At 37.1% G+C, this 24,303-nt stretch overlaps 1 protein-coding gene across 2 annotated transcripts in view; it reads left to right on the forward strand.

The window, feature by feature from the left end:
* Window positions 1-24,303, forward strand: part of PTPRD (protein tyrosine phosphatase receptor type D) — a 566,636-nt gene that overhangs the window by 352,746 nt on the left and 189,587 nt on the right. For both annotated transcript variants that reach the window (XM_055578085.1, XM_055578084.1), the window contains exons 8-11: window positions 759-1,340; window positions 15,251-15,384; window positions 19,897-20,041; window positions 23,526-23,831. In XM_055578085.1, coding sequence (XP_055434060.1) covers window positions 759-1,340; window positions 15,251-15,384; window positions 19,897-20,041; window positions 23,526-23,831 — 1,167 coding nt within the window. The remainder of the gene's footprint in view (window positions 1-758; window positions 1,341-15,250; window positions 15,385-19,896; window positions 20,042-23,525; window positions 23,832-24,303) is intronic.

Here is a 24,303-nt window from a genome sequence, read left to right on the forward strand (position 1 = left end):
AGATTTGTGGATAGGCTTTAATTTAGTTCCTTCAGCATATTTTGAATATTAAGTAAAAAAGCATGAATTTGAAATTGATTAATGTGAGGTTATTATTCTTTGTTACCTTAAAGTTATTGGTTAGATAATTTATTTAAAAAATTATAATACTGTTGTCTGTGTCATACATCTTGAAAACAAAATGAATACTCTTATAGCAATTGAATACCATTTCATTTAAAATTTTGCTCTTTTCAATGTTTATTAGTATTTAGTTGTATTATTTTTTCAAAGCGAGAATCTCATTGGCCAAGCCTTTGGTTATAATAATTGTAATAATTGGAACCACTGTTTTCTCAGGGTGCCAGATACATTCTAAGAGCATTACTGGATTAGCTCATTAATCTTCACCACAAACTCATGAAATACAGTTACCCAACTGTACAATTCCAATAATACATTTTTTCCTATTTTTCACATGAGAAAAACTAAAGCAAACTGAAATTAAGCACTGTATCCAGAATCTCATAGATAAAAAATGGTGAATTTCATTATCAGCCCCAAAATGCAGCGCTATATAATACACTTCTAGTCACCTGGGGTTTGTCACCTGCGCATGTCTTACTGTACATCCTGACCACTTAGAAAACTACTCTGCTATGATTTCATCTGATTAAATCTCCGCTAGATACATAATCCTATTATTCGAATACTAGAGTTATGGAATCTCGTGATTTCTTAAAGACAGTGGGTGCTCATGGCCTTTTTTCTCCCTCAAGCCTTACCCAAACCTCCAGGAACTCCTGTCGTGACTGAGAGCACTGCTACAAGCATCACACTGACGTGGGACTCGGGGAACCCTGAGCCGGTCTCTTACTACATCATTCAGCATAAACCTAAAAATTCTGAGGAACCTTTCAAAGAAATTGATGGGGTGGCAACGACACGCTACAGCGTCGCCGGGCTGAGCCCCTACTCGGATTACGAATTCAGGGTCGTTGCTGTCAATAACATCGGGCGGGGGCCTCCCAGCGAGCCTGTGCTGACGCAGACCTCGGAGCAGGCACCGTCCAGCGCCCCGCGGGATGTCCAGGCTCGGATGTTGAGTTCAACCACCATTTTGGTCCAGTGGAAGGAGCCTGAAGAGCCAAATGGACAGATCCAAGGATACAGAGTTTATTATACAATGGATCCCACTCAGCATGTCAACAACTGGATGAAGCACAATGTAGCTGACAGCCAGATCACTACTATAGGCAACTTGGTGCCCCAGAAAACGTATTCCGTCAAAGTCCTGGCTTTCACCTCAATTGGAGATGGTCCTCTTTCAAGTGACATTCAAGTCATTACTCAGACAGGAGGTAGGTCTGCTTCTGAATGGGGAGTCGGGTGGAGAAGAGTCGGTGTGAAGAAATGGCAGGGGCAGAAACAAAGAACAAAGATAGTAGACATTTTAGTTTTTGAGATTTAGAGCTTCTAAGTAAGGAGTTAAGCCATGTGAAGAGGAACAGGCATGGACACTGAAAGACTAAATAATACAGTCCTTTGAAAAGAGGATATATTTAACATCTTTTTTTTTAATTGAAATATGGTTGGTGTACCATATTACATAGGTTTCCAGTGTACCATATAGTGATTCACAATTTTTAAAGGTAATGCTCCATTTATGGTTGTTATAGAATACTGGCTAAATATTCCCCATGTTGTGCAATATATCTTTATAGCTTATACCTAATAGTCTGTAACTCTTACTCTCCTACCCCTATATGTAGCATCCTTTCTTTTTGTATCCAAATGACTTGAAGACTTTCTGCAGGAGATGGATGAATGCATCCACCATGCAACATTTAGAGAATAGAAGAACCATGCTTCTTAGTATTAGCAACTCTGATAGAATAGTACCAAAAATTTATTTAGTCTGTGGAGGAGTAGATAATTCAAGATAAAGTTAAAACTAAAACCATTTGTCAGGAGGCCTTGGATATTTAAATGGCTTATATTTTCCAGGAAGCAGCTTGCTTAAAAATTAATATTCTGTTAATGTTTTTGATTTTTTTTTTCTTTCTATGGGCTCACGGCTAAAGACAGTTACCAATATCTGAAATCAAACTTTGGGGCCTTGTTCACCCATTTTACTGGATGTTAGAGCAGACACCAGTGATTTTATGAAGAAAAACTTGGCCCTTCTAGTAGTTTTATTTTTATAAGAGGATATCAGATTTCTGTGGTCTTAGATTCAAATTGATCAGTTCATCATGGGATGAGTTTTGCCTGGGAAATCCCAAGGGCAGCGGAGCCTGGTGGGCTGCAGTCCAAATGGTTGGGCATGACTGAGCATGCTTACACATACATGGGAATAGCCATAGTGGGTTTCTTTTTAAGTTTATTCTTAAATATCTGAGAACTGTTCATGTGGTTGTTTATTGTGTTGGAGCCTCTTAAACTTGTATTGGGGCTTCCTGGTGGCTCAGATGGTAAAGAATCTGCCTCCAATGCTGGAGACCAGGTTCAATCCCTGGGTGAGGAAGATCCCCTGGAGAAAGACATGGCAACCCACTCCAGTATTCTTGCCTGGAGAACCCCATGGACAGAGGAGCCTGATGGACTACAATCCATAGGATCACAAAGAGTTGGACATGACTGAGTGACTGACACTTTAAAACCTGCATTAATCTGTGATTGTCTTGGCGGCATACCATTGGCTTGTTCTGAGGATCCACATATGAACCATATAATTGGAGATCGTGTCTATAATCTGTAGTCATAGCTCATGGGTAATCCTGAGAATGAATTATTACATTTTCTCAGCTGTCAAAAGTTGATAAACTTACGTGTAACCACTGACTTGTTTTTATGTTGTGGACTTTCTGAATCTTGTGGCTGAGAACGTTCGCCTTGGCTACTAGGAATCTAGTATGTTTATAGATCTCCTACCTTTATTTTCATACTATTATTTGGTTCTTATTGGCTTGTTCATGGGTTTATCACTAAAATATCAAAAAGATAACTGTAGAAGTGTTTTATCATAGTTATACTAAAAATCATCCATATATCTTCTTGATTTGGCTTTTACTGTGTTCACAGTTCTGTGTTTGTTATGTTAATATGCATGAAAGTATTATAGAGTAAGTTTTTCATAAGTTTCTCATTGAAAATGTAGAAATCAGTGAATCTCATTCTTTTTCTCGACTGAAAATAGTCAACTGTTGAGATTATTTTTTATTATACTATTCTAGTAGTTAAATAGGGAGAAGGCAACGGCACCCTACTCCAGTACTCTTGCCTGGAAAATCCCATGGACAGAGGAGCCTGGTAGGCTGCAGTCCATGGGGTTGCTGCGAGTCGGACATGACTGAGCAGCTTTACTTTCACTTTTTACTTTCATGCATTGGAGAAGGAAATGGCAACCCACTCCAGTGTTCTTGCCTGGAGAATCCCAGGGACAGAGGAGCCTGGTGGGCTGCAGTGCATGGGGTCGCGAAGAGTCGGACACGACTGAGCGACTTCCCTTTCACTTTTCACTTTCATGCGTTGGAGAAGGAAATGGCAACCCACTCCAGTGTTCTTGCCTGGAGAATCCCAGGGACAGGGGAGCCTGGTGGGCTGCCATCTATAGGGTTGCAGAGTCTGACACAACTGAAGCGACTTCACAGCAGCAGCAGCAGCAGTTAAATAACCATTAAAGATATAAGAACGTATATAGGAAGAGTATATACCTATACTCAAGTTCTAGGTTTTTATATTTCTCAGCTTTTATACTGTAAGAAACTCTGATCTTAGAGTAATGTAACCAAGGTTTGAATCCGTAAGTCACATTTTTAGCTCTATAACCTTTGACAAGTTCCTTCATCTCGCTGAACTTCAGTTTTCTCATCTAAAGTAATAACCCCCTTATAGAGTTTAGGGGTAGTAGTTTTTTGTTTGTTTGTTTGTTTTTTAATTTTCCTAAGGCTGCTATACAAACTGCTACTTCCTGGGTGGCTGAAACAATAAAAATGGATTGTCTTTTGTTGTAGTGACTAGAAATTTGAGAACCAAGTGTCAGCAGGCTTGGTTCTGGGAGAGCTGTCAGCGAGGCCCTGGGGCTCACTCCTAGCTTTTGGTGGTTTGCTGGTAATCTTGGCTGTTCCTCAGCTTGTAGAAGCATCACTGTGATTTCTGCCTACATTGTTCATGGCCTTCTCCCTGGGTGCATGTTTCTCTGTCCAAATTTCCCTTTTTTATAAGGTATCAGTCATAATGGTTTAGGGCCCAACCTAATGATACCATATAATCCTGAAATGACTAATTACATCTAATATAATGACTGATTCTATCTGCAGTAATTTTATTTCCAAATAAGGTCACTTAATAAGGTTCTTGGTATTAGGAATTCAACATATGATAATTTTTGTGGGAGACTCTTCAACCCGTAACAAGACTATCAATTAGATAATGCACAGAAATATTTTATAACTTCAGTTGTATATAATCATCATCATCATCATGATCATCATAACATGCTGGGCAGTCTGCTTCTGGGTGTATTAATTCTTCCTACTCATTTAGACAGATGTGGAATTATCTCAAGTAAATTGAGGATCAGTAAAGGTAAAAAGAGTCAGTAACTTCCTTTGGGTCATAGGTTATTAATTGGACACTCTAGATTCTTTTAAGCACCATGATCTTTTCTATTACTTTTCAAAATTTTTATTTGGTATCAGGGTATAGCTGATTGAGAAACAATGTTGTGATAGCTTTAGGTGAGTGCTGAAGGAACTCTGCCATACCTACACATGTATCTATTCTCCCCCAAATTACCCTCCCACCCAGGCTGCCACATATCATGGGGCAGAGTTTCATGTGCTATGCACTGTGACCTTGTCGGTTATCCATTTTAAATATAGCAGTGTGTCCATGTCCATCCGAAACTCCCTAACTCCCTCCCCTGCTTCTTTATCCCTGTCAGCCATAGGCTTGTTCTCCAACTCTGTGAGTCTGTTTCTGTTATATCAGTTCATTTGCATTGTTTCTTTTTAGGTTCCACATATAAGGGATGTCTTAGGATATTTCTCCTTCTCTGTCTCACTTACTTCACGTCGTAGGACCTTCTCTAGGTTCATGCATGTTGCAACACATGGAATTATTTCATTCTTCTTATCGGCTGGTTATATTCCATTGCATATATGTACCATGTCTCTTTATCCATTCCTCTGTCAATGGACTTTTTGGTTACTTCCGTGTCTTGGGTATTGGGTAATGTAAAGAGTGCTGCAACGAACACTGCTGTACATATATCTTTTCGAATCTTGTTTTTCTCCAGATATAGGCCCAGGAGTGGGATTGCAGGGTCATATGGCAACTCTGTTTTTAATTTTTTACGAAAACTCCATACCATTGCTATACCAATGTATATTCTACCAGCAGTGTGGGAGGGTTCCCTTTTCTCCACACCTTCCCTGGCATTTATTGTTTGTGGATTTTTTCATGATAGCCATTCTGGCTGCTATGAGGTGATATCTCGTTGTGGTTCTGACTTGCATTTCTCTAATAATTAGCAACATGGAACATCTTTTCATATGCCTGTTGGCCATCTGTATTCTTCTCTGAAGAAATATGTATTTAGGTCTTCTGCCCATTTTGAGTGGGTTGTTATGATACTGTTAAGCGTCATGAACTATTTGTCAATTTTTGAGACTAGTTCCTTATCCCTTATCCTAATACCCATTGGTGGGTTGTCTTTTTATTTTCTTGTTTCCTTTGCTGAAGCACCATTGTCTTTTAAATTAATAATTTACAAATGTCTTATTTTTTTTGGTTCTTAACTAGGTTTTTGAACAGAGGCAGGAAATACAGGGTTTCAAGTATTGTATCCAAGAATTAAGGATGATTTACTTCTGAAATACTTGTAGTAGCTATTCGATTATCCCAGTACAGAGGTACACTAAACCATTTAGATAGGAAAAAAATTTATATTTATCTAAAAGAAGAAGGGATACCTTTTTAATAGGTTATTATACTTGATCACTAAATCTGCTTCTTAATTTTCTAACTACAAATTTTAGCATGAATATCAAAGTGTTTCATATTTTTTTTTCTTATGACAGGAGGATTTAGCTAAGAAACCAAATAGTTTCTGAAACTAAAGTCAACCAAAACATAAGAATCTTTGCGAATCATGAGTATCCTTATCTTAAGAACATGGAATGGCAGATGATAATGCTTTTAGTCACAATTTAATGAAAGATATAGAACTGATGTTTCAGTAGACCATATTTTGATTTTCTGTATTACCAGGGGACATAATGTAACATAAATCATTACTCAGTGAAGGTAATATTGTGACAAGAGCAATTGAGTTAATGTGATCCAGGGACTCTGTACCTAAAAAAAAAAAAAAAATCTAGATGAATGGTCACAGATGCATTAGAATAGCTGTTATCAATTTCTGTTTAACTTTTTTTTTTCATTAAGGTATTTCCAAGAACCTTGCATAATAGTTGTGATTTTAATACCCATTGATTGAGAAGATATATAATGACATGATGACTTGTGCCTGCCAAGATCAATAGGCTAAGAAAACCTTCCAAAATGGCACAATGATTTGATCTGTTCTCCAGACTTAATTAACAAAGGCCATTTGATGTTAGTGGACACCTGCCAAATACAATGATGTTAGTTCTGATATAATTAATGCTGAGATGCTCTTGATTAGCTAATTCATAGAACCACTGCTAGGCAAAACATAAAACCATTATAAAATATTATTTTATTAGGTTATATAAAATTTAAGTTTACGATTATTCTAATATTTTGTCTTTTCCAAACCTACAAAAATGCACAGGTCAGTAATATATCTATGTGAACTTCTCAAATATATTTTAATTTTATATCCAGAGAAATATATATTGTATGTCTACTTAATCAGAAAGGTACATTCATTATATTACCATTAATTCCCTGACAATAATATTCCTGTTTTTGTTGAAAATCAGACTCTGCAGAAATGGTAATTAGAAATAAAGTGAGTTTAAGATAGATATTATTACTTTTGATTTTTTCTAAGAGTACTGGCATACATATTGATATAAATGGAGTTGATGTAAATTTGTAATTTCTAGTAATATAGACAATCAAAATATCTGTCTATTGTTGTTGTTCAGTCACTTAGTCGTGTCCAACTCTTTGCGACCCTATGGACTGCAGCACACCAGACTTCCCTGTTCTTTGCCATCTCCCAGAGCTTGCTCAGACTGATGTCCATTGAGCCGGTGATGCCATCCAACCATCTCATCCTCTGCCATCCCCATCTCCTCCTGCCATCAATCTTGCCCAGCATCAGGGTCTTTTATAATGAGTCAGCTCTTTGCATCAGGTAGCCAAACTGTTGGAGCTTCAACTTCAGTATCAGTCCTTCCAATGAATATTCTGGGTGGATTTCCTTTAGGATTGACTGGTTTGACCTCCGTTTAGTCCAGGGTACTCTCAAGAGTTTTCTCTAACACCACAGTTCAAAAGCATCAATTATTCCATGCTCAGCCTTCTTTATGGCCAACTCTCACATCTGTACATGACTGCTGTCAAAACCATAGCTTTAACTGTAACTATATGGACCTTTGTCAGCAAAGTAATGTCTCTGCTTTTTAATAAGCTGTCCAGGTTTATCATAGCTTTTCTTCCAAAGAGCAAGCATATTTTAATTTCATGGCTGTAGTCACCATCTACAGTGATTTTTGAGCCCAAGAAAATAAAATCTGTCACTGTTTCCATTGTTTCCCCCTCTATTTGGCCATGAAGTGATGGGACCGGATGCCATCATCTTAGTTTTTTGAATGTTGAGTTTTAAGACAGCGTTTTCACTCTCCTCTTTCACTTTCATCAAGCAGCTCTTTAGTTCCTCTTTGCTTTCTGCCATCAGGGTGGTGTCATTGCAAATCTGAGGTAGTTGATATTTCTCCCAGCAATCTTGATTCCAGCTTGTGCTTCATCCAGCCCAGCATTTTGCATGATGTACTCTGCATAGAAGTTAAATAAGCAAGGTGACAATATACAGCCTTGACGTACTCCTTTCCCAGTTTGGAACCAGTTCCTTCTTCCATGTCTGGTTCTAACTGTTCTTTTTGGCCTGTATACAGGTTTCTCAGGAGTCAGGTAAAGTAGTCTGGTATTCCCATCTCCCTTTAAGAATTTTCCACAGTTTGTTTTGATTCACAAAGTCAAAGGCTTTAGTGTATCAATGAAGTAGAAGTAGATTTTTTTTTTTCTGGAATTCTATTGCTTTTTCTATGATCCAACAGATGTTGGCAATTTGACCTCTGTTTTCTCTGCCTTTCTAAATCCATCTTGAACATCTGGAAGGACTTGTTGAACCTACAGTTGAACCTTCAACCTACAGTTGAAGCCTCGCTTGGAAGATTTTAAGCATACTTTGCTAGCCTGTGAAATGGGTGCAATAGTGTGGTAGTTTGAACATTCTTTGGCATTGCCTTTCTTTGGGATTGGAATGAAAACTGACCATTTCCAGTCCTGTGGCCACTGATGAGTCTTCCAGATTGGCTCATATTTTAAGTACAGCACTTTCACAGCATCATCTTAAGGATTTGAAATAGCTCAGCTGGAATCCCACCACCACCACTAGCTTTGTTTGTAATGATGCTTCGTATGGCCCACTTGACTTCACACTCCAGGATGTCTGGCTCTAGGTGTGTGATCACATATTGTGGTTATCCAGGTCTTTTCTTAATAGATCTTTCTTGTTTAGTTTTTCTGTGACCTTTTGCCACCTCCTCTTAATATCTTTTTATTCTGTTAAGACCATACCATTTCCTTTATTGTGCTCATTTTGCATGAAATGTTCCCTTGGTATCTCTAATTTTCTTGCAAAGTTCTCTTGTCTTTTTCAATTCTCTTGTTTTCCTGTCTTCGCATTGTTCACTTAGAAAGGCTTTCTTATCTCTCCTTGCTCTTCTTTCGAACTCTGCATTCAGATGGGTATATCTTTCTTTTTCTCATTTGCCTTTTACTTCTCTTCTTTTCTCAGCTATTTGTAAGTTTCCTCAGACAATCACTTTGCCTTTTTGTGTATCTTTTTCTTGGGTATCTATTTGTAGTCAGTAATATAGTCCCTTAATTATGAATATTAGTACAGATGAAACTATCATCTTTAAATGATTCTAAATATAAAAAAGTTTTGGCTAAAATGATTATTTTCTAAATGTATGGATTAATCATCCAGAGTTTCCACCGCTTTAACTTCTGGCATTATAATTACTTGTGACTAGTTTGCCTTGAAAATACGTGGACCGTATGGTCATTGACAAGGGAAGTATTTACGTTATGTTGGGGAAAAACTCTGCTACAGAAAAACACCTTCAGAAAAGATGTCTGTTATAGTTTTCTCATGTATATAATTATATAAGAATGTAGGGTAACTGTATTTTACAAAAGAAGTACAAATAAAACTCTTCTAAAGAAATGTAATAAATTAACATCTTCAACCTGTGCACTGAAATAAATGTTGTATGTTGTTCATGCTAATGGGACAATCATAAAGCTATTAAATCCTCATGCGTGTCTCTTTTCTGAACTTTCTTTAGAAAACACATCTGACCTCTAATTCTTCTATGCATTCAATAAATTCTTGGAGAAAGTACTGATTTTTATGTGCAGACCTTAATAGTATAGATCTTTGAAAGGAAAATAATTATATGCATTTACTAAGTAAATATTAATGAGTGGTATCAACTTCAAATGTTTTGAAGAAGCAAAATTGTAATAGAACTATGACATTTTAGAGACATTGTGCTTAGATTTTCATAATTTTTAAATCATTTCATTACTATTAAATATATATCAACAAGTCAATATAGGCAAATTAAAAAAGACTGATTTCCAATAACAAAAATTTAAATGCTTTTTCTAGGTTATTTTAGCAATGAGTAAAAGAGCTATGGCTATATATACAACTGTAATAAAATTTAACTTTTTCTTATTGATGCTTAATGACAGTTGAGAACAAGATTTAGGCAGGTGCTTGTGTATTAAGTATTACTTTTGTCAATAATATATCTGTAGCACTTACAAATCCGACTCCTTGTTTGAATTTGGTTTTGTTTTACTACCACTATAATTCTGGCTGTTGTTTTTATTGTTGTTGTTACCATTTGTCAATATGCTAGATGCTCACATTTTAAAATATGTACCTTATTAGAGTACTAGCTATTTTAACAATAAGTTATTTGGGTTTTGTTTTTTTTTTAATCTCTTTGGTACATTTCATATTTATACTATGGTGAGGTAAAATTGTTTTTTAGCCAGCTTATATGTGTGCTAACCTGTTTCTCTTCTAAAATCTACTGAAATCTTATTTCTTCTAATCATCAAAGTTTAGATATCATGCAGATTTTCTTTTCACTTTTTATTCGTTCTCCATTCTCTTTAAGTTGCCTTCAGATATTTGTATTGAGTATAATTGTATTACTATGCAAATATTTTACATTTCTCAATGGGTTATAATCTTATTTTAGGGAACTGATAACCCATATTTGTATTTCTTTGTGGACATTACATAAGCAATCAAGAAGAAGGATATAACAGCACCACTTCACCAAATATAAGGATTTATTAAATACAATTTTAAAGAAAAACTATTTTTACATTCTTTTTCTCTTTCCACATGTAAATTTTTTGGTTTCTGGTCACAGTTACTACACTTAACATTTCTGGGTGAGTTTTGTTTTTGTTGTTCTTCTTCTTCCATATGTTTTCCAGAGTCTTAGATTTTCCCATAAAATGAATCTTAGGTTCATTAGTGAGAGAAATGGTACAAAACAGGAAAGCTCTTAATAGAATAAAAATTAAATATACATAGTCTAACCTGAAGTAAATGAGATAAAAGAATGTTAGTAAGTTTGAGGTGTAAACATTGTGAGAGTATTTTATTTATATATATATATGTGTGTGTGTGTGTGTGTGTGTGTGTGTGTGTGTGTATATATATATATATATATATGCTGCTTCTGCTGCTAAGTCGCTTCAGTCATGTCCGACTCTGTGCAACCCCATAGACGGCAGCCCACCAGGCTCCCCCATCCCTGGGACTCTCCAGGCAAGAACACTGGAGTGGGTTGCAATTTCCTTCTCCAATGCATGTAAGGAAAAGTGAAAGTGAAAAGTGCAAGTGAAGTCCCTCAGTCGTGTGTCTGTGTGTGTGTGTGTGTGTGTGTGTGTATCCAGAGGGAAAAGGAAAAGGGGAGAGGGAGGGAGACAGTCAGGGAAGGAGAGAAAGAGGGAAAAGGGTATGGAAAAAGATAAATATAAATGTTAATAGAGCCTTTGTAGCATTGTATTTGCTGTAAAATTCTGACCGATGATGAAATTTCCCTGTCTCCAAGTGGCACAGACAAAATAAATATGACAGTTGGGAGTCCACTAAAGTGTTTTCTTCTAAACATATATTATGATCATTAGGACTAATTTGGGGAATATATAAATAAATACATTACTATCATAGCTTTTTTTTTTTTTTTTTTTTTTTTTGCTTTAAAGCCTCAGCTTCATTGTGGATGTTTCAGCACTGACTAAATGATAATGAGGAAGCAATATCTTTAGGTGAACCCACAGTTCCCTGGTGGCTCAGACAGTAAAGAATCCGCCTGCAGAGCAGGAGACATGGGTTTGATTCCTGAGTTGGGAAGATCCCCTGGAGAAGGGATAGGTTACCCACTCCACTATTCTTTGGCTTCCCTGGTGGCTCAAACGGTAAAGAGCCTGTGTGCAGTGCAGGAGACCTGTGTTCAATCCCTGGGTCGAGAGGATCCCCTGGAGGAGGGCATGGCAACCCACTCCAGTGTTTTTGCCTAGAGAATTCCAGAGACAGGGGAGCTTGGAAGGCTACAGTCCACAGGTTTGCAAAGAGTCAGACAGGATTTTTGCCTAGAGAATTCCAGAGACAGGGGAGCTTGGAAGGCTACAGTCCACAGGTTTGCAAAGAGTCAGACTTTCACTTTCCCAATTCCCAAGAAAGTCTGAGTAGTGTCACCCTTAAGACACATGTGGGCACATGTGATATAACAAAAAGATATAACAAAAAAAGATATAACAAAAAGATATAACAAAAATGATATAACAAAAAGATCTTTTAAGCCCTGGTCCATATGCTAGATTTTGTCTGTAGACATCTTTTGCCCAATACAGTGTTTTTTATTTCATTTCAACTGTTTCAGTTTATTTAAGATTATAAAGAAATTGAAAGATTTTACCTAGAAGATTCATTATCAACTTCTGTTGAAAAATCAGAAGCTTGGGCAAGTCTGAACCCACATCCCACAAGGCAGCCGTCTACTGGCTCAGAGCATCACTGACTCCTTCCGGTGGCCCAGGCACTCCCGTGACCCTGTGTCCATATGGCCTTCTCATCCGCCTGGCATTTCTAGGCACTGGTATTTCTACTACAAGTTTACAATCTAATAAATTATCTGCCAGCCCACTTCAAAAGAAGATGGTGAAAGCAGAGGAGGAAAACCTCATTGTGTTATGTAGCAGAGGAGGACAACCTCATTGTACTATTTAAAAAGTCTATCCAGTTGCGTAATCACTACTTACTTACTTTGTGCAAGGATAAAATGAACATTTACACCCTCTGAGACTTTGATGTAGCTATTTCATTATTTAGAAAGAGAAGGCTTTGAATAGAACCAAACAGAATTACGGGATTAAAGGAAGTGTATGGCACTAAACAAGGATGAAACATCGGGACCTACCAGGAATTTGTTTGAGACAAATTAAAAGCAAAAAAGTAAACAGTTTAAGTAAGAAAAAGTTAATTAGATTCCCACAATGTTTTCAGTCACTGTCACTCAATTTATTATTAGCATTAGCAGGGAGGAAATATATAACCAGCATTTATTATCCTGAGAGCAGCCTTTCAATACTGTCTGTGTTGTTAATTCTTGACAGTACTTTATTCGGTTTGGATTATGTCAGAAGTTATCACAAGGTGTTCTTTCCCAGACTTGTGGAAGTTGGAATAAAACTAGAGAAAAAGAAGTGACTGCATACATATGCATAGGCATGTGTATTTTTAGGTTGAGAAAACCTTTCATCGTCTGAATATTAGAATTCAAACATCATTCCCCCATCTGTCTGATCATTCTTGGCTTCCATTGTTGTTCCTGCCTGTGATATTGGTATTTTCCTTTAAAAATAATGCGTTTGCTCTTTGATTTGCTGTTTGCCTGATTGTTTTCTTATTTTCTTCTGTTCTACCTTCTCTTGCTCTTGATCTCTTATCTTCTTTTGTCTCCACCTCTCACCTCTCAGTGTGAAGGATTGTGTTAGGTCACCTATTGGGCAGGTTCTTTTAAAAAAAATAGATACCCAATTCAGAAAGTACATTCCTGGAGGCATCAAATTAATGAGTATCTCAAAGCCTATGGTACAACAGGGGAGAAAAGAAGATTAATTAGAAATATGAAGCACTGATTATTGGCCTTACGCATCAGTCCAGACACAAGTGTGTGCACTTATTCACACACACACACACACACTCACAGGTTAACAGACCAGATGAGCAATGAAATGATAATTAGGGATCCCAGAAACCATTGTAGGTCCTTTTAAACTTGAATCTCTTTTTCAAACAAAAGGCAGTTTTTTAGTCGTACTGCAGAGAGATGACTACAGAAAGAAAAGGAAGCATTACATTTTATATTTCCAATGACTTTATTTCTGAAAATGATGCTTTAATTATTGTTTAACAAATTGATGTCATACATCAGCTACAAGTTATGTTGTTTGTACATATTTTTGAATACTTATGCTCATTTGCCAAAAATACTTGAGGTGTTCTTTTCCCCTCTGGTGTGGAGTATTATTCTTATCTTTTTTTTAATTTAAATATATACACAATTCTCATGTGAACTTGTGGGCATACGGACGTATATTCAGATATGGCACTTTGAAACATACCATAATATCAGGAGTAATGATCAAAATATTTAATGGCCACCAAGACATGGGCACCAGCCAGAGTAGACATTGGGCAAGAACAACATAAGTAAGGGTAATTGTGCCACTGATGCCCTGAAGTGCATGAGCCTTGTATATAATGGGTAGAGGACCTCGTGGGATTAGGTGCTAACTAGGAGGTTGGTGTTAGTAAAATTTATTCTAATTCAACATTTGGGTAAGGTGTTTTCAACTAGATCCAATTCTTGATTTCATCTGTATATAGCTGTTCCAAATTGTCTATTGCATGGATCATATGACCAAGGTACAAATTATAGATGACCTCTATTAAATTCCTGTGAAAGTGAAAGTGTTAGTCGCTCAATCATGTCTGATTCTTTGTGATCCCATGAACTGTAGCTTATCACACTTCTATGTCCATGGAGTTCTCCAGGCAAGAATACTGAAGTGGGTTGCCATTCTCTTCTCCAGGGGAACAGCTCAACCCAGAGATCGAACCCTGGTCTCCCACATTCCTAGCAGATTCTTTACTGTCTGAGCCACCAGGGAAAGCTATATTAAATTCGTATATTTATGATTGTAAGTGTGGTCTATAAACTTTTTAACTTGTGTAGTAATTTAGTTCTTTCTCACTTGGGACAATATTAAATTTACATTGGGTCTAGTGTATTAACTCATATAAACTCATTTAGAGGTTAGAAAAAATTGTTAGTGTTAGGTTTTTAAATTCTCTTTATTTTACATCTGTTTAAAAATGGGTTGGTAACCAAAAAAAATACTAATGATTATGCTTGCCTATAGATTTTGCTAATGGAGTGAAGGTGAGATTTTATAAACCTAATTGGAAATTGTTTTGAAAGTAAACTATAGTACTAAAAAATAAGTTCCTCCTCAGTTGTAAAATAGCAATAGCTTTTATGTATTTAACATTTTATGTGATTTAGGCAATATTCATTCCAAGTGCTCTATATAAATCATGTTTATTGCTCACAACAATATCATCACATTTATTGCTTATAACAATATTATAATAAATATTATCCTTAAAGTTGAATTTAGAAACTGATATATTTACATTTGCTAATTCCACATCTTACATATATATTAAGCCACTCAAGGACAAGGACAATATTCATAACATTGTCCTTATCCCTTAAAGGAGAAAAAGTGGGCTTTGTATTCATAGGTTAACTTGAACAATGTAAGAAACCTTGCTCTCTGCTCAACTAATACATGTGAACACTAAAAGGTTAAACAGTTAATGCAAGAATTTCTGATTATTTCTGGTGACAGTGAGCTTAATCCTTTGCTTTTCTGTTTTTAGTCCCAGGGCAGCCACTAAATTTCAAGGCAGAACCTGAATCGGAAACAAGTATTTTGCTCTCTTGGACTCCTCCACGTTCAGACACCATCGCCAGCTATGAACTGGTCTACAAAGATGGGGAGCATGGAGAGGAGGTAGGACTGTGCTTCTCACCTTGTCACCATTCATGGCATCGAGACACTACTCTCATTCTGTTTACTTGCCCAAGTTCCGTTAAAAGGTCAGATAGCTACTGAGGACATTGGTGGAAAAGATTTATTCATAAAAAGAGAAGATTGACCAAAAAAAAAAAGAAAGAGTATTTGGAGACTTGATGGGAGTAGGACAGAAGAGACACACACAAAAAATGGCTATTGTCTCTAATGGATTTTTTTTTTTTAATTCGGGTTTCCAAGATGCTTACGAAAGTATTGGGTTGTAAAATAATATACTCCTTGATATTTGGAGATTTCCTTTCTTTGTCTTCTGCATTAAAATACTTAAGTCACAGTTAACACTTGACTAAGTGAGCTCCAAGGCTTTGGGTAGATGAATTTGTCCCAACTGGTTTCAGAGAAAGATGCCCCAGAGCAAATGTTCATTTGTATGCCATTGATTGTTTGATATGAGTGTGTATGTATCTATATCTATATATCAATACTTATTGGCTTCCCAGGTGGTACTAGTGGTAAAGAACCCACCTGCCAACGCAGGAGACACAAGAGATGTGGGTCCAATCCCTAGGTCGGGAAGATCTTCTGGAGGAAGCCATGGCAACCCACTCCAGAATTCTCTACTAGAGAATCCCGGTGGACAGATGAGCCTGGAGGGCTACAGTCCATAGGATCGCAAAGAATCAGATGCGAATCAATGTGATGCACACACACACACACACACACACACATATAATTTGATTATGTTATGCAAATAAGTATAGAAGGCTAGAAATTGTTAATAGTTACTAAAAAGAGAAATAAAAATCAGAATAACATACATTTACAGGTACTATAATAAGGGTTTCACATATATTAACTCAATCCAACAGTAGTGCTTTGTGTCAGCCTCTATTATTAATCTGTTTCACATATTAACAAAATGGATACAAAGAGAAAAGTTGAAGTATTTGCCCAAAGCCTCATATATAGACAATTTCTAGAATCTGTTCTCTTGACTTCATGATACACTGGCCTGTGGGTATACTTTGAACAGATTCTATAAATCACTATTAAGATACATCTAATATTTTCAGAAAGGGGATATATGATAATAATATATATTTCATTTGTTATCATGAAACTCATTAGGGAACATCAGGGCAAAAAAGTTTATAAAACTATATATGAAAACTCGATTCACCAAGCCATTTTATTATATCTCTTAGCATTTTTTGTCTTAAAAAAGGCCAACTTCACAAAGCAAAACAGTCCTGATTTCTAACAAAGAATACTTTTGTAAAAGACTCACAAACACAGTGAACTGTTACCGATTAACTTCTGGCTCATCACTTTGAATGCTATACTGAGTTAATGTTAATAAACCTGTTTTATTACATCTCTAAAGTGAGCAGGTTCTAAGAGCAGTGCTTTTAGGTTTAGCTAACAAAGCCAATTCCAATTAATAACTCAACAAATTCTAGAACTAAAGTGTTGATGTAAGTACTTGTGTTACAAATGTTTGTAGTACAACATAAATTAACATTAAATTATTTACAATCCTTCAGTTCAGTTCAGTTGCTCAGTCATGTCAGACTCTTTGCCACCCCATGAACCGCAGCACACCAGGCCTCCCTGTCCATCACCAACTCCCGGAGTCCACCCAAACCCATGTCCACTGAGTCAGTGATGCCATCTAACCATCTCATCCTCTGTAGTCCCCTTCTCCTCCTGCCCTCAATCTTTCCCAGCATCAGGATCTTTTCAAATGAGTCAGCTCTTCGCATCAGGTGGCCAAAGTATTGGAATTTCAGCTTCAACATAAGTCCTTCCAATGAACACCCAGGACTGACCTGCTTTAGGATGGACTGATTGGATACCCTTGCAGTCCAAGGGACTCTCAAAGGGACTCTCAGGAGTCTTTTACAGCACCACAGTTCAAAAGCATCAGTTCTTCGGCGCTCAGCTTTCTTTATAGTCCAACTCTCACATCCATAAATGACTACAGGAAAAACCATAGCCTTGACTAGATGGACCTTTGTGGGCAAAGTAATGTCTCTACTTTTTAATATGCTGTCTAGGTTGGTCATAACTTTCCTTCCAAGGAGTAAGCGTCTTTTAATTTCATGGCTGAAATCACCATCTGCAGTGATTTTCGGAGAGGGCAATGGCACCCCACTCCAGTACTCTTGCCTGGAGAATCCCATGGATGGAGGAGCCCAGTGGGCTGCTGTCCATGGGGTCACTAGGAGTCGGATATGACTGAGCGACTTCACTTTCACTTTTCACTTTCATGCATTGGAGAAGGAAATGGCAACCCACTCCAGTGTTCTTGCCTGGAGAATCCCAGGGACAGGGGAGCCTGATGGGCTGCCGTCTATGGGGTTGCACAGAGTCGGACATGACTGAAGCGACTTACCAGCAGCAGCAGCAGCAGTGATTTTAGAGCCCCCAAAAATAAAGTCAGCCACTGTTTCCACTGTCTCCCCATCTATTTGCCATGAAGTAATGGGACCAGTACTTTGGCCACCTCATGCAAAGAGTTGACCCATTGGAAAAGACTCTGATGCTGGGAGGGATTGGGAGCAGGAGGAAAAGGGGACAACAGAGGATGAGATGGCTGGATGGCATCACCGACTCAATAGATGTGAGTTTGAGTGTACTCCAGGAGTTGGTGATGGACAGGGAGGCCTGGCATGCTGCAATTCATGGGGTCGCAAAGAGTCAGACACAACTGAGTAACTGAACTGAATGGGACCAGATGCCATGATCTTCGTTTTCTGAATGTTGAGCTTTAAGCCAACTTTTTCACTCTCCTCTTTCACTTTCATCAAGAAGTTCTTAGTTCACTTTCTGCCATAAGGGTGGGGTTATCTGCATATCTGAGGTTATTGATATTTCTCCCGGCAATCTTGATTCCACCTTGTGCTTCCTCCAGCCCAGCATTTCTCATGATGTACTCAGCATATAAGTTAAATAAGCAGGGTGACAATGTACAGCCTTGATGTACTCCTTTTCCTGTTTGGAACCAGTCTGTTGTTCCATGTCCAGTTCTAACTGTTGCTTCCTGACCTGCATACCCTATTAAAAATAAAAACAGTTATGAGAGAGGTGGTCTTTTGGCAATGGTTGGATACTTGACTTTTGGCATCCCTACTGTGCTTTACAAATGTTTATTTAGGAAATTCCTTTTTTTTTTCTTATTATTTGGTAAGTCTAAAATTTGTGAAAGCTTTTTTATTTGCAAGCCAGAACACCCTAAGGATGTTTTCTCTAGTTATATATTTGAATTCCCCTTCCCTGATTTCTGGTTTGTGTGAATGCCAAACACTGTTTAATAAAAAGCCTTGTAAGATTATTGATGCCATTACAAGATTACATATTAGTATGTTTTTTAAGGTTTGCTACAGACTCATGTTCAATCTGAGATTGATTACCCATAGATAGCTATATTTTTACTAAAATGGCAAAGGAAGATTTCAAGCATGAAAATAAGAGTTACAACATTCAATTAAAAAAAAAAACAACAGTTATTTCAGAAGCCTTTTTGATGTCAGGTTATAGAAAAGTTTGTGGTTTCTTTTTCCTTCCTATAGGCCCTATGATGCAGGGAGCTCAAATCTGGTGCTCTGTGCCAACCTAGAGGAGTGGGATGGGGTGGAAGGAGGGAGGGAGGTTCAAGAGGGAGAGGACATACATCATTCCTATGGCTGATTAGTGTTGATGTAAGGCAGAGACCAACACAATATTGTAAAGCAATTATCCTCCAATTAAAAATAACTTAAAAATTAATTTGAAATCAACCTAGAATAATGATATGGTTTCATATACATTATCCAGCTTTCTTCAGTAACTAACATCTGATTTTTATCCCGGCCGACCTTGGCAATTTCAGATCTCTTTTATAACAACGTCATGTAAATTGTATGCCAGTTTCCATTGTTATGTTACTTCTGGCCATATTTTCTTTGCCCATACTTGGGTTTCAGGCTGTCATGGGAAATGAGCTAGACATCTCTTCAAATGGACTGTTGGGCATAGCCACTGTCAGAAATGGGTGTCAGTTTCTATTGTGGACAATGTCACAACCACACACATGCCTTAAAGCTGAAATGCGTTCATGGGTGGTGGCCTCTCACTGCCCCTTATCTGATGTATTTGAAACACTGTGTCATCATTAAATAGATCCTTGACTTCTTTTTTTTCTAGTTGTCTTACTTGTAGAAACTTACCACTCCACTATTCTTGTCTGGGAAATCCCATGGACAGAGGAGCCTTTTGGCTACAGTCCATGGGGTCGCAGAGGCTTGGACACAGTTTAGCAACTAAAAAACAACAATCTTCTTTATGTGCTGCCCTTAGTGGGGTCCTTGATATTCACTATTGATTCTGTTTGTGATATTTTGATAACATTATAACCCTGATGACAGAAATCTGATGTTCTGGGCAGTGTGATAAAAATACATGCACAGATCTTAATGAAAATGATCAAGTTCCCTTGTTACATATCCACAGCAACGGATCACCATTGAGCCAGGGACATCCTACAGACTGCAAGGGCTGAGACCAAACAGCTTGTACTACTTCCGTCTGGCGGCACGCTCTCCCCAAGGCCTGGGTGCTTCCACAGCTGAAATATCAGCCAGAACCATGCAGTCAAGTAGGTGTCTCTCTTTGCTTATATTCTGCCCCTTTTTTCCACTAGGAAGTGTTGCCGGCTTTTATCCTCACCAACAGACTTGCTAATTCATATTCTTTTAATAGCTGGTAGTCTCTATATCAGCAAGTGTCCAGTTTTAGAGATTAGAGTTATCAAGACCTTGGTTTTCAGGCTGGGTCCAAATGACAGATCCCATTCTCTCACTCCTGGAATTGAAAGTCATTTAGAGAAGTTAGGAAACCTCCTGGAGAAGGCAATGGCACCCCACTCCAATGTTCTTGCCTGGAGAATCCCAGGGACAGGGGAGCCTGGTGGATTGCCGTCTATGGGGTCGCACAGAGTCGAACATGACTGAAGCAACCTAGCAGCAGCAGCAGCAGCAACAGTAAGCCTCCTTGAGAAAAATGGGTAAAAACGTTGAATTTTGCTGTAAGGCAAAATTCAGGTTGAGAACACTGCAAAATAATCAGAGGAGGGCTTAGCAAAGATAGCTAAAGACCAAACTTTCACCTCTTTTAAAGACAGATTTTAACTTTGCTTATGACCAAGTCTTCATGTCACCTATTTGTTCCTAGTTTGTTGTTAACTTTGCAAGTAGTTCATATGAAAATTTGAAACATTCACAGAAGATCTGTATTTGGACAAATTTAGGAACAATGGAATAATCACAAGTATAGTGGCGAACCTAAATTGTATTTCGTTTCCTCAGGTTTCTTTTCATTTGGGGACTCTTACTCTAAAGCACAGTTGTGTTGATCACAATGGAGTTCATTTTGTCTAGGGAGGACTGTTCTGTATAATGTGTTATATGGCAGGTTGTTTTTGATGGAAAGTCTGGCGGCTTATATAATACTACTGTTTGCTCTTTATTAATAAGTTTCTATAATTTATTAAACAACCATTTTTCTTGAACGGTATTTTGGACTTTCCTTAGATTTTAAAAGTATTTTATATTTTATGTGGTTTGTGATATAGTGACATAGATATGTATAAAATGAATATGTGGAATTTCATAAAGAGGATGTTCTATTGACCTAATTTCTAGACTATCAGAAAACATGAAATTTACAGTTTTTTAGAGAATGAGTTTCCTTTCATATAAGCAAGTCTTCCAGAATTTCATATTCTATAGATAAATCTTTTCAGTTTTTGATGATAAAATTCATAGTTTTCCTCAACACATGATTATTCATATGAAAAGTATTAGTATTCTGTTGCTTAATCCCTTACTGATTATAGTTTATTCCTATAACATTCCATTTCTTGTAAAACTCAAACATGTAAATCAGTGCAGTATTGTGTTTTCTTTGAGTTCCAGGCAGGCTAATAAGTAATATTGCAGAAGATAACTCTTAAAATCAGACATTTAATTAACAGGAAGGTGACATGCTTTAATATTATATTTTGCATGTTTTTTACAAACTTAAGTTTTTTTGTATATATACACCTAATGTATACTTACATGCTTCCCTGGTGGCTCAAATGATAAAGAATCCGACTGCATTGCAGAAGACCTGGGTTTGATCTCTGGGTTGGGAAGAACCCCTGGAGGAGGGCATGGCAACCCACTCCAGTATTCTTGCCTGGAGAAGTCTGTGGACAGAGGAGCCTGGTGGGCTACAGTCCCTGGGGTCACAAAGAGTAGGACACGACTGAGCAACTAAGCACAGCACAGCAAATACATATATAGATACTTACATACAGAGAGACAGAATGGACTTCCTATAACCACATCAAAAGCTTATCTACTCTTTATTAGAGTTTCAAGTGGTGTTGCATATACTCTCGCAGAATAGGAGGTCTGAAGGTAGGAATGCAGTGAAAACCAAATCGTTTTTTTAAAAAGAATTACAAATGAGTCTTTGCTGTTACATGAACAACTCAATTTATTATGAATGATAGTGCATATGAAATAGTTTCATAATTTGAGAGATAAGAACCTATAGTCAGAATCAATAAAAATGATGTTCTTGTGATTTTGCAAATCTTATACCAGATTTACAAGGCTATTTAATGATAATTTTCTTTTTGTCTGTACAAAGATCTTTTCATTTTGATTGCCTATAATGAAGAACACAAGACATGTAAATTAAGAAAGACTGATAATTGTCTATATAATAAGATATACCTGACACCACATATTATTAAGGTTCACAGAATGTAAAGAACTACTCAAACTGCATGTTCAAATACAAAAAAAAAAAAATAGAAATGTTTTACTCTTCAGTCATGTATATTGTCTTATATATATATGCATACATATTTACATGTATTTTATCTAAATTCTTTGTGCTTCTTTAGGAATATTATAATAGTAGTCACATTGTTCTTTCTTGCTTTTTTTCAAATAATGATATGTTTGATTTATTTGATGGAAAATAATTACTCAGAAGGTTACTAGTTTATATTAAAATGGGCATTAAGAAAGTTTATCTTTTAACTCTCATGTAAATTCTACTTTATATGAATAATTATGTACAAAATGAAAAGAGCTACATACAAATTGGAAGATAAGTCATATCTTTCCCAGATGGTTCTCAGGATTTTTTTAAACAGTTCTTTTTAATGGCTGTGTTATTGACATTTTGTAAGGGATAGATGATTTTTATTGATTTTACCAAAATTTGCTGGTGGGATCTAATTCTTCACTAGCAATGATGTCCCAAGAAGAGTTATAATTTTTTTAAAAAAAACTGGAAGCTGACATAGGGTAAGTACAAGTTACAGTCAGAATCAACCAGCCTGACATTTACCCTCGGGTAGGTAAACCTTGGACTGCATTTTCATCCTCTGTCGATCTGCATGCTCACTGTATATGGGCTATGATCAGTATCATGCTAACACTTCTCATTAGAACTGGTCAGAATACTGATTTTCAGATAGTCAGAGGGAACCCTTTTATGTTTGTTGAGTTTTATGTACTTCTCTTTTTAAAATTTTAATTGGCAGAAGGGCATCTAACAGTTATTGCCGCTTTTCACACTGAAGAACCTTTTTGCAAATGAGTACTGTATATGATTCAGAATGCAGTTCAGTAGCCAAAGCTTGAAATGGTGTCTCTTAAACATCATCAGACTCTCATGTAACAAATCTTGTACTGTTTGCAGCTTTTTATGAAGTTCGATAGTCTGTAAAATAGGGCTGGGGAATACTGAGGGATTGTTTTAGAAGAAGAATTTAAATTGCAGGTAGGTAATTTTATTTGAGGCTCTGTTATCTTAAGATTTCATTTTCACATATTCCCCCCACCCATTATTTAACAATTATTTTTGGTCATTTATTCATTTTTTGGTTTATTCATATTACTAAGCCAAGGTTCATAAATTTATCTTTAAAATTTTAAGTTTCAAAGTCTTATTTTCATTTTGTTGCCCTTCTTGTTCGTCTATTTATTTTCGCCTTTTCTTTTGTTTTATCATTTTTTTTTTTCCAACCACTCCTGTCCTTTCACTCAAACCCTCCTTTAACTCACTACCAAAATAAGAGCCGTCAGCTCCTCCTCAAGACATTAGTTGCACCAGTCCAAGTTCCACTAGTATTTTGGTAAGTTGGCAACCTCCACCAGTGGACAAACAGAACGGCATTATTACTGAATACTCCATCAAGTATACTGCAGTGGATGGAGAAGATGACAAACCTCACGAGATTTTGGGAATCCCTTCGGACACTACCAAATACCTTTTGGAACAGCTGGAAAAATGGACTGAATACCGGATCACTGTGACAGCCCACACCGATGTCGGCCCTGGCCCTGAGAGCTTGTCCGTGTTGATTCGAACCGATGAAGATGGTATGTTGCCTCTGCTCCATCAGTTTGCGCCCTTCTACCACGGTCTTGCTCTGCTGTCTTTTGATAGGCTAACAGTAATGTGCTTTTTTCTGCTCATCTTTTTTTACCCAGTGTCACTGTAACTTCAGCAATTTTTGCTAAAGACCTATCTTTGCTACGGCCTGGGAAATTTTTTTTTTTTTTTTTAATCTCAACACAGTCATTTGCTTCCTTTTTAAAGAACAGTTTGCTCCTGTGACCTTGCAATCCAGGCCCTTCTCTGTACCTCCATCTAATGTCTTCTGCATTTTTCTTGGCTTTTTGTAGTCGCTTCTTTTACATTTTGATGTTAACTTTTCAAAAGCGCCTTCTTATCTTCTTGTTGCCTTTTTGTCTTGAACATTTCAGAGACAGTGATGTTCGACATTCAGTTTTTGGCATCTGTTGTATGGAATACCTTTGATATGAGAAAAAAAAAAAAGAAGAAAATCCA

Source organism: Bubalus kerabau, chromosome 4, assembly GCF_029407905.1.
Source record: "Bubalus kerabau isolate K-KA32 ecotype Philippines breed swamp buffalo chromosome 4, PCC_UOA_SB_1v2, whole genome shotgun sequence".
In the NCBI taxonomy this organism is placed as follows: domain Eukaryota; kingdom Metazoa; phylum Chordata; class Mammalia; order Artiodactyla; family Bovidae; genus Bubalus; species Bubalus kerabau.